A 17,893-nucleotide genomic window follows, 5' to 3' on the forward strand; every position below is an offset into this window, starting at 1 on the left:
ACCCAGCTCCCTGTCTGTTCTCCCCACTAGACTCAGGAGTCTCCACTTGACTGGTTGCTGGGTGTGGACACAAGCTGGTGCAGCTGTTACATTTGTCCAAAATGGCACCTGCTCTCTGTCAGCTTGTTACAGGATGAGTTGCAGAGTAATCAGGGAGAGAGAAAATCTGCCCCCACCACCTTTGTTTTTTCTCCTCTATTTTGGCAGGTACACTATCCCTCTCGAGTCTCCAAGCTAGATTCCCTCTAGGCTCTTCCTGCAGCTTTTCTGCCAATGGCTTGGGCTACTGCAGTCTGGTCTCACCTCACTCTTCAACACTGTTGCAGAGGCTCTCTGCTGATGGGGTCTTGGGTCATGCATGTCCTCGCCCTCCACACAGGTCCACTGTGTCCCTGTTTGTGTAGTTTCCTCTGCTGTTTTCTCCCTAACTCTTCCCTGAGACTGCACTCTTTCCACTTTTTTGAAACTATCTTCTCCTAGACTAGTGCAGCAGGCTCCCTCCCTACTCTGCTATCTTAATCCCCTAGCACTGCAAAATTTAACCTCACTGATCTAGTGGAGCAAACTTCAAAGCCATTTTAACCACTTACCTGGATACAAGCCAGAGGCTCATTTGTCCAAATTGAATATCCACCAACTAAATATATTCTCCCATTATGGACAGCAACCCCAGATTCATTTTGACCTAACATAAAGAGAATGGAATAAAAAGAAATAATAAATCCATTTCTTACATGCTTTAATTAACCCTTTTGCCACTGAGGAATACAGTTTCCCCCTGTGGCTGGCTTGTATACTCCATGGGATTTTTTGTGGCAGGTATTCACTGACTCCCACTACTCAGAAGCATCAGCCACTGTTTCTCACAGTGTTGTACCAGAACCAGGCAGAAATACTCATTAACCAGCCAAGTTAGTAAAAACAGCAGTAAATATAGCAATAGTAAGCTACATGGCACTAAGAGTTGTGTACTATGCTGTATGCTACTAATTTATAGTAATGTAAATAAGGTATATTTTATAAATGAAAAATACCTATGGTACTAACAAGTGCTTTTAAGGCAAATGCATACATCTGTAAATTAACAGCTTCAACATCAAGAAGCCATGCCATGAGTATGCCCCAAATGAAGACACATGGCAGAAAAAAAATGGATAAAGTTGCTACTCTACCTGTCTTTACATACACACCAGTTTTAAGATTGTTTTAAAGTTCCTGAACTGGGACCATCCTGGATAATCCCTAGATACTGACACGCCAGAATGATGAAAGATTCCTCTTCCCATTTCAAAAAGAAGACAGAATAACTCAGTACCACATATTCTTCCCTGGAGGCTAACAGACAGTGAAGTAGTCTCATTTTATTGATGAGCTGACACAGGATTGACTGGGGTAATAAATAAGCTGAATCCTACAGCAGGTAGAATCACAGATCAAGGGATCAAGGGTCTACAACTTAAAGTTAATGTAGCTAGGCCTCAAAAATCATTTTCCAAAAACAAGAACTCACTCCAAAGCAGCTAAATCTGTAGTTATGCACCCTGTGTTGCCTCCCCCAGCAGCTGTGAGGGACTGAGAGCCCACTTGGCATATTAAGATGTCTTCAGGAACTAATCCAATCACTGTTGGGAGTTTGTGATTTTTCCTGTTATTTGAGCAACCCTGAAAGGAATGGTAATAATACAAGCTGACAAGGGGCAAAAAAGTTTTCAATTCCATAAAGAAGTATCATGGGTAAGCTGTTTACTGCTTTCTTTCATTCCCTTTTGGAATGAGAATGGGTCAAACATAGGGATGCCCTATGATAATGCTTGGATGGGTTTGTTTGTCCAGAAAGGCAGCCAAACCGTTCTGCCCACAATTGCATGAAGGTTTTGTTTTTAGAAGACACTCAGAAAGGACATTTGGCAGGGACAAATAATGAAGACCATTCCGAATTCACAAGAAATAAAAGAGGACTAAATGCAGGGGAAAGTAAAAGATAAACTGCTCTTCTTCCTACTTGTTTCAAAATTCCTATGTAAATATTGACTTAACAATCATGGATTTGACATGCCTCTCTTAGCCACGAGAGAACATGCACAAAGGCCACTGCCTTTAGAGAAACTCGATCCATTAGAGGCAATAGAAAAACTAGATGTTCAGCCTGCTGAATGAGCCCAGTTTTGTGACATAAAGGAAGCACACCTCCTGGCTACCAAAAGCAACTTTGTTCCACCACTATATACTTTACTTAGAGATGCATTAAAGCAGCCTAAGGAAAGTCTGGCAACTTCTTGAACTTCTACTTTTATTGGCTTACTTAACCAAAGGTACTTGCCAGTCAACAGGTTGAAATTACAACGCGTCCATTGGTCAGTGTCTATGTTGTAAGAATCTATATGGCGCACAAGAATCCGATCATTATTGTAGTCTAGGTCATTGCCTCCAAGAACATAAAGCTTTCTTTGGACAGCAGCCATCGAATGGTAGACCCTTCGTTGTAGCATGGGGCTGCGGCTTATCCACTTATTCTGAAAAAAAGAAATTAAAATGCTTTCTATTAATAGGAGACTTCCATGGCAGACAACAGCAGTGGGTGTTTCATTAGTACCAGGAATCCTGATCTAACCCCATTTGCTCTTAGGCCCCACCAGAGGTCAAACTAATAGAGCTTCCTGACCTTGAATGTTGAACTTCCAAAATGAAGTTAAATAAATCTCCTTTTCTTTATAAGTTAGCTTCTCTCATGTATGCTAGTGATGAAAAGCTATCTAACATCCACGTTCACTTTTTAAAAATTATTGTGATAATAATCACTGGGCATCAAAGCCTGCTATATAAGCTAGGGTGAGGCTGGCTTTGTTATTCTTTCCAGAACTAAACTCTTGAGATCACTGGCAGAAGTTAAGATGTGGTTCAGCAATAAGCCTATATGAGAACTTTAGGGAATGGTGAAACTTTCAGTATTTGATTCTAGGTCACCACCAATAATGAGAAGTGTATGCCCAACTCTTCTTAAAAAAGCTCCTATTCAAAATATCATGTATACTGCAAAATTAGATGAACAGCAAATATTGAATTTTAAATCTCAACTAAGTAATGGACAGGTAAATAAACCCATTTTCTTTTGACATAAACACTAAACACATAGGAAGAACCTGGTTTCTTTTCTGCCAAGAAAAATTTGGACTTCAACCAAAAAAATCATATGATGTTTTGAATTCATAGAATTTCACCAGTTCACAAAGGTGTAAGGGAAGAAACAAGGAAATGCAATAACAAAAACATGCTTGTAGAAACATGTGTCCATTCCCCACGAGCATATATCCTGGCTCATTTCTAATTTCTCATTTAAAGACGTACTCCTGGGGTTGGGGAGGGGAGAGTGATCTCTACAGTTCGAAAGCCCTGCGTTGACCTGTTCCCCCTATTTGAACATGTCATAAGAATATCCTTCCAATCAAATATCTTATTTAATAATGAAATAGCCAAGCCTTTCTTTCAGACATCTTGCTAAGAAATATCTTTAATACATTACATGTGAGTGAGTGAATTTAACCCAAAACTGAAAATGTTTTTCTTAGGTGCTTTCTATGAGACAACCCATGACAGAATTAGGAATCAATGTTTGCATTAGCAGTCCAGTCCCCTGCCACAAGACTAGAGATGCCATCTGGTTTGCAAAGCCTGCTTGCATCCCCTGATTACATCTTTAGCTTCCTTCACTGCAGTGCCTGCCAGGTGAGCCGCCAACCACTGCAAAGGCAAAGAAACTGAGAGGCCTGGTGGGGTCATTCCTAATAAGCTAGCGTGTGAATACTAATCAGTGGTGGGGAAGCAGAGGTCACCCCAGCCTGCCTGTTGGCAGGTAGCGATGTGCTCTGTGGCAGATGGCAGGCATTATCGACTCTCCACAAAGGCCTAGAAGAGAAATAAGCACCAGAGCTGAATGATAGAGTTATTGAGATTCTGTGCAAGACGCAAGCAGATGTGATGTTTGCCAGTACCCACCGTAAACAATATGCCAGCAGAATTTTTAAAAAGAGCATGTGTGTACAAACATGAAGCAGAACTCATTTGAGAAATGTTTACACCTTCTTCCTCTTTAACCACGTGTGCGCCAAACACAAGCAACTGGAATTAATGATCCCTCTTGAGACGGCTGACCCATGGACATTTGGTCTTTGAAATGTACAGTTTCTAATGACATCAGGAAACACATTTGTGGACAGAAACTGTTTGGTTAAATTCAGAATCAAGCAATTGTTAAAACAAAAAGATACCGGATACACTGAGGTCACTCTGGATATACATTTGGTGACCAATCCAGACGCAGACTGCCAGAGTCAACCTGTTGTTTCATATTCTGTTATCTTCAGCTGATGTATAGTAAATCCCCCCAATCGAATCATTTTGGAATTTTTCATAATCAAGCAAAATCTTTACATTAGCAAACTCATAGAAATGATAAAATTCAGCAGGCATTCGTCAAGGTCATAGATTTTTTGGTAGAAGGAAAAAAGAATTAAAAACAGTTCCTTGGGAGAAAACAGGAAAAGTCATAAGGTGTACGTGAGAAGTAGTCAGAAAAAAAGGACAGGAGGCATCACCAAAACGCTTCCCATTCAGGCCCCAGCTGTTACATGAAAATCATACAGAAACTCTCCAGGTACTTCTACCTCAGACTTGTCCTAGACAGGGACAACATGTTCTAGGACACTTTGGCTACACTGAGTTAAATTACAATTTTAATTTTACCTGAGAATAATGAAACAACAAGCACGTTCCTTTCTGAGCACAGATATAACGGATACAAAGGATATAACACCAGGACAATCAAAATCCTTTGGACATTATGCAAAACTGAAAGAGTGAAGCATCATGTAGAGCATAAAGTTTCAGGGGCTGAAATGTAAAAAAAGAAAGGAACTGCACAGCAGTTTATCCAGAAGCTTTCTTTCCTCTATATAGGCTTAGCATGCATGTGTATTTATGTAGACTTGGCATTCCACATACTAATCACTGTGGAAATCTTTCAAAATTCATTTTAAGGTAATGAGCTTTTGTTATAAGATTCTTACCTGGTTAGGTTCATATACCATTAGTCTGTTTTGATATTGTGCCGTGTTAGTTACTCCACCTGTAATGGATTAACATATGTTAGAGCTTCTCAGGAATAAAAAATAGGATATTCCAACAAAAGGATGATACAATTAAAGAAAAATCAGCTACTACTGAAGATCTGTTTGTATACCCTGGTGGTGAACCCATGACATAATTAAGAAGCTTAATGTTGAAACAGTTTCATTTTCAAGAAACATTTCAGAAGCAATCGAGTTGCACAACAAGTATTCAATTATTACCCAGAGGGCCCCATTTCTGGTGAGCTACTCTGCATGGTCAGAATGAGGGGCAAAACAAAGGGAGGGAGTAAGACTGAACACAACACAAGCAGAGAAACTCTCTATATAAGCCAGGGAGATAGTCACAAAGGAATTTCTTTCCCTAGGTAACTGCCAATTTAGCTCTAACCTCCAGACGTAAATACAGTGATATATTGATATCTCTTTTGGAAAAGCCACATCTAACAAAAGGCATTATTTATCAAAAGGCATCTGGAGCCAGTGCTATCCAATAGAATATACAAGAACCACAAATGTAAGTCACATATACATTTAAAATTTTTCAGTAACCACATTAAAAGGTAAACAGGAACAGTGAAATCAAATCTATTAACAAATCTTATTTACCTTGGTAGAGCCAAATATTATCTCAACATGAAGTCAATATAAAAATCAAGATTTTTATATTATTTATTCACACTAAATCTTCAAAATTCAGTTTGTGTTTGACACACATATTTTACTCCAGATTAGCCATGTTTCAGGTACTTAATAATCCAAATGTGGTTAATGGCTACCAGCTAGAGTTTTCCATGGCAGCTGCTGTTACAGTCAATGTTTTTGAAGCCTCCTTGAAAACGCATGGATCTGAGAGGCTTGAGAGTTTCTGCTTAATAAAGAACCACTAAAAAAAATCATGACACTTCCAGGTAAGTTTCTATTTGTTCTCATACTTTTCTTTCATGCTTGTAGTATACACTAAGCCCTGTAAAGCCTAAAGATTATTAATTCTACTCTTTTATCATCAAACAAACAAAAACTCTTTAAAACAACAGAGTAAGAAAATAACACCAGTATATACTAAATGTTTGATAATAAAACAACAGGAATAAGGGAACCAAAAAAATCTATCTTCAGAAATACTGCCTTATCCATAGTTCTAGACATTAGTGTAAAATGAATAATATTATATTAAGTATCACAAAGTAGTAGCTAACTTTATAGTAAACAGTGAAGCTTAAGCCAGACTAAAAAAGTTTCCTATTGCACTTTTTTTGAAATAAAGAAGCATATAGTCACAAAACTGACCAGGATGGCTTTAACATTTTCCCAGCTTGACTAAGTTTTAGAGAGGCAGCTTCCTGATTCGAGGCCTCTGATCTCCCTTTTCTTAGAGCATGTACTTTAGAAAATTTATAATTGTAGATTCTTTCTCTTGCTTTTTGAGATGTAAATCATCTTAAGAGCTGCTCCCCAGTTTTATAAGCCAGGAATAACTTCTTTAAGCACTTGGGATTCCTCCCTTCATAATCATCAAAGAAGGGAGTGTTCCATCTCCATTCTACCCCATTCCCCTTTCTATGAGCAGGTAGGAGCCTAATTTTGAGAATCACCAATTAGCAAACACAGATGGCCTAATAACAGAGAAAAAACAAAATCTGCCAGCTTAAGAATAACCGAACATACTCAACACATTCCTAGATCAACCTCCCCTTAAAAGTCCTTTAGTACTTTTCCATTAGCTTACCCCAGTTCTTAAAAACCATTCTCTTAAAAACCTCATTTTGATGGACTTGATTTCAAACTGCATTCTAATTTCTCTCTCCCTGTTGCAATAGCCTTGAATAAACTTTTCTTCATCTGTTTAACCTTATCCAGTGCAATTTTTGCTTTGACAGTTAAAACTCTGAATAGGTCACCACTATCAACTGCATAGCCAGGAGTCAAGGTAACCAGAATTCAGAGGATTAGGACCTAATCCTCAACTGAACTGGAATAATCAATCAATACCAATAGATACATAAAGAGGAGGGAACTGTCCTGGCCAATCATTACGCTCTCTCTCAATCCAAGTAAGGAGATTATATCTTTCATGTAATTGACCATGGCTATTATTAACTGGAAGGCTATTTTTTTATTCTCTCTGAAGCTTGCCACTACTTTTAAGATCAACGAAAGCTTTGTCTGCAGAGGAAATCCACAAAGAACAGAGAGAAATGAGCTTCCTGACCTCAAACAAAGTCTTCTTTGGCTTTCTCCTTGAATATCTCATTTCTAAAATGAAATCAAAGGCAGAGAAAATACACTTAAGAAAGCTGAGGCTGCAATGCCTACATAGAGTCAAGATGTGTGTCAAAATAAATATAGAGGTGTGCTTGCTCCCAACCTTCCCTTTCTTATCTGATTAAAATGGAGTGTTCGATAATTCTTTATCAGCATAACCACACAAGAATAATCAAATCGACTGAGACCTCACAGGTCTTCAGAGTTAAAATGATTGCCAGTGCTTCTGATCTGGGCCATAACCACCAGATTGATATCCAGCTCGCCTATAATCATTTCTCCAATTGAGAGGGAGCAGAGGGTAAAGCTCCACATATTATCTTAAAACTTGGAAAGTTTCTCTCCTTGTTTTAGAAATATGGGGCAGAATTAATAGATACTGCAGTAAACTATCTGCTTTATGACACTATCTGAAAATATTTACGTTACTGTTTGTATCAGACTCTGCCCATTATAGATTTAATGTACAACCAATGCATTAGAGTGCAGCTATTATATCCCTTCTCCCAAACAGGGGCACACAATTCATCTCCATGTTCTTCAGAATTATTATTGTTCAGAATTATTATTTACTAGCTTCCACAGATGCATCTGTAATACAATTTTTTTTCTTAATCTGCACTCAGTAATTAGATTCCTTACCCTTTCATACAAATTTTCACTCACATGACAATGTTTAGAAATGAGATATTGGGTATGAGTTGGGAGCAAAATTAAAACTCCCAGTTAGTTATTTGGTTGATTACCTCTAGAATGTTAAACCACAGGAGGTGGCTAACAAACCCAGGGCTGTAACTTTTGCCAAATCAGGATTACAGAGGAAAATCTTGGAAATTGGTCCTATTGCTCTCCCTCTTTGAAATAATTTCCAAATGAGCATATAAATAAAAGCCATTTCTTCTCAGTACAAAAAATAAATTTTAAAAAAGCATCCAAGTTTGCAGCCCACATTCCTTTAGCAATGTTACTCATTTGCAAAGCTTTATCATTACATTCCCTTCACATAACACTCTTCACTTTTAGATTAATCTGCTGAAATGAGATGCTAAGGATTTGCATACAGATTTGACTATACAAAAATAGATATGGAATTAATAACAGTCTCTATATGTTTTAATTTCTCCTAGACTGGAGTACCCTTGCCTGCAGCAGTATTCTTGGCTTTGAAAGTCATCAAGCTGATTTGTCTGCTCTGGGTTATGATGCCACATGCTGCTATACTGTCCCCTGCAATCAAAGCACTTGCAAAGATAGATTCCATGCCTTCCTCTATCGAGTATATTTTATAGATTGGCAGTTTTGATCTCCCTCCCCCACCCCAGGGGGGATAATCTGCATCTTAACAGCTTTCTATAGATACATCTGTCATTAAATATGCCATCTCCTATCAGCATCCATTTTTAAGACCAAGTTTCCCTAACTTTGAAGTACCACAGTCAAAGTTAAGACTTTTCAGCCAAAATTGAAAATGAGCAACCCTGTCTCATACTTTTGAACTGTGACTTAAAGATATACTGCAGGTTCCCACAAAGTCAAATAAGTCTTTAAAAACTGCCAGAAGGAATGAAAAGTTACCACCATGCTACCAGCCGTGAGAAATGCTTTCTATCATCAAGACAAGAGTAAAGCATTTTTCTTAAGCTTCCCTGTACAACTCCCCACAAAATATTGTGACAAATGGATGAATGCACACTGGAGAGAAGATGACAAGTGACTGCCAAACAAGCAACCTTTTTCTCTGCTACAGAGATCACCGACATCTCAAACTCATATTGTACTCAAAAGCAACCACGAGTCAATGCTGAGAGAGCCTATAAAATAGGCTGTTTAGAAAAACTGCTCTCGTTATACTTCGGTCAGAGTGGGTCAAGTCCGAGATGGCTCTGCTAGCTTTGTTTTTCTTCCACACTAAACTCGAGAAGTGGAATGCCATGGTTCCTAAAGCAGCAGCACCAGTGCTTAATGAGGACGGAGCAGGATGCAAAGAACTGGCCATCTCCATGCTCCTAGGCTGCAGCATGCTCTGGGGTGGAATCCCACAGCAAACTGAGGATCGGGAGAACCATGGCAAGTCCTCTGCAATTCTGCTTGAGGCCTGCAGTGCCCAGCTTCTCACCAGGGGAAGAGTTTGGGGAAGGCTGTGGCATTAACATGGGCTCTTTTGTGACTGTGTTCTTGGGGGGAGGGCTGTTTAATATAGACTAGCTCAGATACAAAATGCAAATGATGATATCTCCTTAGCAGGTTTTAGATGAACTAGAGTGTGTGGCATACAGAATACCATAAAGGGAAGTTTTCTATAGTACTGTGGTCATTCGCTTACTAAAATTCCTTACCATTACCATAAAAGGTACAAATGGCTATGTAAGGGATATTGAATTCACAAATAAATGAATTCTGTCATCAGAAATAGATTTCTTAGCTACGGCTCACTAGGCTAATCCTCCGCCTTGCAGCGCCAGCACACCAGGTTCTAGTCCCGTTCAGGGCGCAGGATTCTGTCCCGGTTGCCCCTCTTCCAGGCCAGCTCTCTGCTGTGGCCAGGGAGTGCAGTGGAGGATGGCCCAAGTGCTTGGGCCCTGCACCCCATGGGAGACCAGGAGGAAGCACCTGGCTCCTGCCTTCAGATCAGCGCGGTGCTGGCCGCAGCGCGCCGGCCGCGGCGGCCATTGGAGGGTGAACCAACGGCAAAAGGAAGACCTTTCTCTCTGTCTCTCTCTCTCACTGTCCACTCTGCCTGTCAAAAAAAAAAAAAAAAGAAAAAGAAAAAGAAAGAAATAGATTTCTTGTAATTAGTTATATTAGTTGAAAGGGCCACCATAAAACAACACCAATCACCAGAGTAAAAGGAAAGGTTTTATTGTCGGGGGGGGGGGGGGGTGTTGGAGGAGGAGACCTGGTGACCCAACAGGCTGCCTCGCTGTACATGAGAGAACAGAGAACAGCAGCCTGTACTAGGACAGGTCTTATTATGGCCTAGCAGAGAGAAGGAAGTAAGCAAAGCAAATTCCACTGGGTGTGGTGAAGGCAACCCATATGGTTGGGCCATTTGGTCACCTGATTTCTGGTAAACCAGGCTGGACTTAGGAAACTGAAACTTATTTCACACAATGGCCACTGGGCCTAGGCCTAAGATGGCCCCCTAGGCTTAAGATGGTGCCTCAGATAAGATGGCACCAGTTTCGCTAACACTGATTACTACAATCACTGGCCAGTTTTATCATTTATCCAAGGGCTTTTTCTTTCTGCAATTGCTTCAGTTCCTCTGCAAACTTGCTCCAATTCTCAAAAGACTGAAGTTTTATATTACAGTTTACCTGTTTAATTTTTTTTTTTTTTTTTTTGACAGGCAGAGTGGACAGTGAGAGAGAGAGAGAGAAAGGTCTTCCTTTGCCGTTGGTTCACCCTCCAATGGCCGCCGCTGCAGCCGGCGCACCACGCTGATCCTGGCAGGAGCCAGGAGCCAGGTGCTTTTCCTGGTCTCCCATGGGGTGCAGGGCCCAAGCACCTGGGCCATCCTCCACTGCACTCCCTGGCCATAGCAGAGAGCTGGCCTGGAAGAGGGGCAACCGGGACAGAATCCGGCGCCCCGACCGGGACTAGAACCCAGGGTGCGGGCGCCGCAAGGCGGAGGATTAGCCTATTGAGCCACGGCGCCGGCCACAGTTTACCTTTTTAAAAAGATTTATTTATTCATTTGAAAGGCAGAGGGATGGGGTGGGGGGTGAAAGAAAGAGAGAAAGAGAGAGAGCTTCCATCTGCTGGTTCACTCCCTGAATGGCTGAAACAGCCAGATCTGGTCAGGCTGCAGCCAGGAGCCAGAAACTCCATTGTCCACATGGGTGGCAGGGGTCCAAGGAGCTGAGCCATCTTCCACTGCCTTCCCAAAGTACATAAGCAGGGAGCTGCATGGGAAGGAGAACAACTAGGACTTGAACTGGCACTCTGCTATGGGATGCCAGTGTCATAAGCAATGGCTTAACCCACTGCACCAAAACACCAGTCCTTATAGCTTAATTACCTAAAAAATGACATGGCATTAAGTGTGAGTTCAAGTTTATAAAGCTAAACTCAGTATTGGCCCTTGAGAAAACTGATGCCAAAGGAATATTTACAATAAATAAAAAATAAACTTTGGGTGGAATTCTGGAATCAACAGCATGGATTTTTTTTAAAACCACTACACTACTAATTTTAAAGGTGATTAGATCACTATATATATTATATACATATGATATTACATATACAGACACTATATAGGATACAGTATATTTTATATATATAATTCTTTCATAATTTCAATTTGCTGACCTAAGACAATGTATTCAATCATGAAGTTTCATTGTACATTTTGACTTCATATTGCTTTTTCTGTTTTAGAAACTAAGTGGTAGAACCACAAAAAGGAAGATATTGTGCGTCTCAATGCTGTGCCCTGAGAAATATGGGCACTTTGACAACTAAAGACAGTCACAGGACTGTGGATTCTAAACAAATCTCCAGGTAGCATTATTCTGTGAGTTATTTACTTCTAGTCATATGTCATTGCCAAGTTCTTGCAGAATTTAAACATCTATTGTTCAGGCTTTTGCTGTAGTGACAAACCTCGGCATCTCCATTACTTGTTGGGAAAAGCACAGTTTAAAAACTCAAGAGACACAGAATTCAAATTCTAACTTTGTGCCTATTAGCTGTGTGGGAGTCATTTACTCTCTTTAAACCTCATTTCCTGAGCAGCCACAGGTCAGTCAGATGAGCATGAGAGCTTTGTTTGTTTCAGGAAGATCTAGGTGATCTGATTCCTTTCTCTCCTTCAAATCATTGAGCTCTTTTAAAAGAACTGTAGAACCATTTCTGTCTGGCTTCTCTCTCAGTTCAATACTGTAGTAGGGGGACAGTAAAGTTGGGACAGCTGTAAGTAAGAGACAACATTAACTGTTGGGAAATGCTGGTTGCTAGAATCTAAAGCAACAAAGCCTTGATTTTTTGAAAAGATTATTTGAGAGACAGAGATAGACATACATAGAGACAGCACTCCCATCCCCTGGTTCACTCCCCAGGTGCCTGCAACAGTTGAGGCTGGGCCTGGGGCCAGAACCTGGAGCTGGAGACTCAATCTGGGTCTCTCAAGTGAGTGGCAGGAACCCAGTCATCACTATTGCCTCCCAGGGTATACATTATCAGGAAGCTGGAATCAGGAGCCAAAGAAGGAATTGAACCCAAGTACTCCAATGTAGGACATGGCTGTCCTAACCAATGTCTTAACTGCTAAGCCAAACACCCACACCATGATTTGATTCTTAATGGACATACCAATTCATTAGGAACTTTAAAAGGACACGTCAATTCACCAAACTCCAAATCTCTACCAGACAGGTTGGTGCCCTGACATGACAGCTGTCTCCAGGGACAGCAAGCCAGCACTATCTTACATACTCACTCCTGCAAAACACATTATTTTCCCTAAAGCAGACCTTCAGTTCTTTCGTCTCTCCTAACTGGGATCCCAGCTTTTTGGACTCCTTGAGCAGGATCCTCCGGGACATTCTCAGCCTATTAACCTCTATTATCAGTGAATGCAAAGACCAGTCTTCTCCAATTCTCTGCTGAGCACCACCAAAAATTAGGACAAATCTACCAACAAGATCACCACAGTTTTACAGTTTCCAATCTTAGAAGGGGCTCTAAATTTTTTTAAACATTTTTTTTAAATCCTGCTACTTGCCTATTTGCTTTCACAAAGTTTCCCCAAGATCACTCTTCTCAGGCCATCACACAATCCCTGTCTCACTTGAGTCCATCCACAAGGAACCTCCTCAGCTTCCTGCCCCTCACCCTTGAGCACACCTGGGTCCACACCCATTATTATCTCTTCTTTCCAGGCTTAGTGCTTGAGAGGCCTCTGTCTTCTCAAGTTCAAGATCTCTCTCTTCACTCCCTCCTGCCTATTCAGGGTATGTCAGCATTATAGTCCCAGGATGTATCCCACTATTGGTACCTAGGAGGTACAAGCAGGTTTTACCCCCCAAATGAAGGCCCTCCTTCCCTGCACCTTCAATTTTGCTCTCTTTTTTCTCCTTATCTACAAATTTGCCTCATTCACTTGCATCCTTAAAAAACAACCCTTCCTAGGGCTGGTGTTCTGGTGTGGCAAGTTAAGTGCTGTCTGCGATGCGGGCACCCAATATGAGCACTGGCTCAAGTGCCCCTGCTCCAGTTCCAGTGCAGCTCCCTGATGATGTGCCTGGGAAAGCAGTGGAGGACGGCCCAAGTGTTTGGGCCCCTACATCCATATGGGAGATCTGGAAGGGACTCCAGGCTGCTGGTTTCAGCCCTGCCAAACCCTGGCTGCTGCAGCCATTTGGGAAGTGAGACAACAGATAAAAGATCTCTCTCTCTCTCTCTCTGTCTCACCTCCCCCCATTCTGTCTTTCATATAAATAAATAATTTTTTTTTAAAAAAACCTTCCTTTAACCCTGTATTCTTCTTCTACTATTCTCTTTTCTCAGATAGCCTCTTCCTTCCTAATCTCTTTTTTTTCTTCTAAAACCAAAGTGCTGTTTATTAATTTACTAGGAAACACTGTGGCCAGCACATGGTCTGAAATACATGTGTTCCTAGAAACAGCACATTCTGGATGCAGGAGTAAACAAGAAGGAAGATATGGAAAGTCGTCTGATAAAGTCAGATTCCAGGAAGTTTAGAGCATACCCCGCTCATGGGTCTTAGGCTAACGCATCCTTTAATCCCGACTTCTTGCCAATGCAACCTGAGCTCACTTTCCAATCACTCCTTAAAGAACAACATGTTTCTAGTTTCCACCTTCTTTAGTGCCCTGAAGCTGCCTTCACTCACACTTTGCTGTTTGAAAAAAACAGTGCAACTATTTGGAGTTTGATGTCCCTGTGCTATTGGACTGCTCTAATTCACTCCATCCTTCTGTTTGGTTTTGGTTTCTGTGACACTCATCCTCCCCCGACCTGGCTGACACCCCATTTGCTGACGCCTTCCTTAGTTCCCTCTACCCTGCACCATCCCTGCCAGGTGTTTCCCAACCTAACACCATTGGCCTTTGTCCAGACGATCTATTCCCTTCAGTCTCCTCATGCTCTCGATCTCCTCCTCCTGCTATCTTACATCTTACATCTTACATCTTACATCTGCTCTAAGAAACAGAATCTGAAGAGAGGGGATCTAGAGGAAAGTGAAGAAGTTACAGACAGTGAAGGACAGTGGATGAAAGGCGTATGAGCCTACGGAGAGGGCCGCTTGCCTGATGAGGTGAGGTCACTAAGCCTTCCTGTTAACTGTTCCCCTTCCACAGGCTCAACTCCTACAGTCAGACACAGATCAAATGGAAAGCTGTGTTTCTCCAACACTGTGTGTTTGCCAGATGGCAGGAGAATCATTGAGAAGACTGGACTGTGAAGTTTAAGTGTGAGGACAGAGAGAAGTTCGTGAAGAATTATAAAGTAGCCAACAGACATGAGGCCAAATAAGGCCGGAGGGGCAAACTTTTACAACCCCATACAGTAATTATTCCCTGTTTGTACTACTTCTGTACCTGGGAAACATTTCTATTATCTCACCATCACATGCTATGTTATCATTATGTCTAATGGTTTGTGGTAATTTACTCAGCTTTGCTGCTCCAGCAGTACTCAGAACAGGACTTACAGAGGTCAGAGACTTGGCTCAGCACCTCATGATTGCTACAATTATTTTTTGTGTGTGACCACTGTCTGGGATCTTGGTGTACCACAACATAGCCTTTGGCATACATGCTGTTAGCTCCCAATATTTTTATATGATTTTTGTATGATTTTCAAGATACAAGTAAAACTATCTGCACAGATAGAGTAAAGCTAAAGCCACAGCATTTAAAAAATTGTTAACAAAACTACATTGTTTTAATTTTAAGGAATATTAGAAAAGCCAAAATCCATTCAGTAAGGGTGAATACATTAAAATTATTTAAAATGGGGCAATGCAGTCTACATATAAATTTAATCAAGATGAAAATAAACATAGCTTCTGGGTAGTCACAAAATCTTTAATAGAAATGTTGTTTTATTAATGAGATGTTTGAGAAACTCTGACTGTCAGCTCCTAGAGGGCAGGAAGCATGCTTGCTGAATTAATCTTATTTATCTGTGACCCTCTGTAAGGATACAGCACTTACCAAGGCAATCAGGAGAGCACTAAATACTGCTTCTGAATAAATGCAATAATGTTTATCTTATTTTTATCATTTTAAAGCACTAATTTTGTGGTTAACTTCTCATTATCTTGTTGTCATTTGATAAAAATGAAAAGCTACAGCTCTGCAAGATGAACTCAGGATAATTTTCCCTCATATAAAACAATCTTTTTGTAGTTCACACACTATTCTTTACAGTGGAGTCTATATCTTTTAAAACACAGCTGCAGGATATTTAATGCTCATTTTACTTTGGTACTATATGGAACACTGGAGCACTGGACCACAATGTCAGCTGCCACGGGAGCCTGTGAAACTCGACTATATCTAACATCTTAAATGAAATACTAATTGGAATATCCACGTAGCCCAATTTTCTGATTTCCTGTCTGCTTGTAGTACTTTAAAATCTATGGATAGGTTTCAAGATGTCCTGACTCCAAAATGGACAGAAACAGGAGAAAGTGGTGAGCAGGGAGCGAGTACATGAGAGAAGTCCCAAAAGAAACATTCATTTTGTGTTCCACAGAACAGAACTAAGCCCCTGAAATCCACATACTGTCATGCATACACCTCCACCTCATGCAAACCGTGGGAAGTACCAGAAGGATGCCAATAACCCAACCCCCATCAATTACATTGAAAAAACTTGATTATTTGGTAAAGGATAAGAAATTGTCTCAAATATTTTCATCTGCACCAATCAACCAGGCTAACATTCCTAAATTAGTGATAAGCAGGGTGAAATATACCTGTCTTTTTTTTTTTTAAGGGACCCATTAGCAAATCTAGCCACCCCTCCCTATTCATGGTTAGATTCACAATAGATTTATTATGAGTTGGGCCTGAGGAAAGAGGCGGATGACTGAAGGAATAGAAATGTCACTGGCAATTTCCTCTTCTTTCCAATTAATGGTATTGTACTGTACACAGGAAAGTGAGTTTCTCATCTCAAGTACACAGTAGGGAGAAACAAACCTGAGAAAATTGTGATTGTTTTCATTAAGTATGGTTAACACAGGCAGCATACATTAGTGCAGGGGAAGAACAAAGAAAATGCATTTCCTTTCACAGTAGGAGAAAAACAAAGTGGGAGAGCAGTAAAATCTGTACTAAGTTGATAGATTTAATCAAATGCAAAAGGAAACATAGAGACGATATTGAAAAGGGTATCAGTTTGATACCAGGATGATAGATCTAGCTCAGGCAAGATGAGCTTCTGTGCTTTCTTAAGGCCTCACTGAAGAAGGTATTAAGTAGTCATATCTTTAAGACTGTATAAGGGAAATTCCAACATTTTTTAAAATCTAGTTTTATAGCTAAAAACATAAGGAATATTTATTAAAATATTTATAAGAAATTCATACAAAATTTAAAAAGTGCAATGCAAAATTTAGGAATACAGTGCATTAACAATATATGAAACCAAATGAGTCAATGGAAAGAATGTAAACTGGGAGAAAACATAAATTGCACTGATTTCATAAATTCATCATGGCTTTGTTATCCAAGAAAGTACAGACCTGTCCCTCTATTAGCAGACTTGCTTGCACCTAGTTTGAATTTTTATCAGCAAAGCTGAGGCTATATTCCCAGTAGTTTTTTTTTTTAACTAATGAAATGCACATTTAAAGAAAAATGAAAGTGGGATTTTTATTTGAATATGCAGGGGCTTCAGGAAATTCATGGAAAATGCATATTATGTGAAAGTTATGCATGGATTTCAATTACTGTTAGCAACAAGATAAACTTATCTTTGAATTCCGCTTTCCATGAATTGTTTGGAGTATCCACGTGCATCTACATATAATAACATAATACACTTCTGTAACTTTTTTTGGTATATAGGGCCAGTAATCATTGTATCCACTTTATTTATCCCCTTCCTTAGTGTTAATCTTAAATTCACTCATTAGTCTATTGAGCACCTAAACCCTGACAGGGCTAGTTTTCTCCAATGAAAATCATGTAATTGTCAATAATTGAGGCCTTACCCAGAGAAGTTGAGGCTGTGACTATCTATTTATTGAATATAGCAGAGGGACAAACAGAGAGGGGTCACATGATTTAGTTTATATAAAAGAGAATTTTGTCAAAACAGGTGTTAAACTAGAGATGTAACAGTATCAAAGAAAACCTTTGTGGGTATCCTTAAAAGTGCAGATATCTTTAAAAGTCATTATTTGCTCTAAGAACACACATCGAAGTTACTCTTAATATTTAAGTTACTTGATTTTTCTATTCTTCTTTGTCCTTAGTGACACAGAAATTCAACAAATTTCAAGTGAGTTACAAAACAGGTAT

General features: G+C 40.1%; 1 protein-coding gene across 5 annotated transcripts in view; it reads right to left on the minus strand.

Moving 5' to 3' along the window:
• The window catches only part of KLHL32 (kelch like family member 32), a 251,473-nt gene that overhangs the window by 14,699 nt on the left and 218,881 nt on the right, over nt 1–17,893 (minus strand). For all 5 annotated transcript variants that reach the window (XM_008263237.5, XM_051855442.3, XM_089332871.1 and 2 more), the window contains 3 exons: nt 5,064–5,122; nt 2,321–2,513; nt 591–685 (listed from right to left, as the gene is read on the minus strand). In XM_008263237.5, the coding sequence (XP_008261459.1) occupies nt 591–685; nt 2,321–2,513; nt 5,064–5,122 (347 nt within the window). The remainder of the gene's footprint in view (nt 1–590; nt 686–2,320; nt 2,514–5,063; nt 5,123–17,893) is intronic.

This window comes from Oryctolagus cuniculus, chromosome 5, assembly GCF_051225735.1.
Source record: "Oryctolagus cuniculus isolate XC-2025 breed Fujian yellow rabbit chromosome 5, ASM5122573v1, whole genome shotgun sequence".
NCBI lineage: Eukaryota > Metazoa > Chordata > Mammalia > Lagomorpha > Leporidae > Oryctolagus > Oryctolagus cuniculus.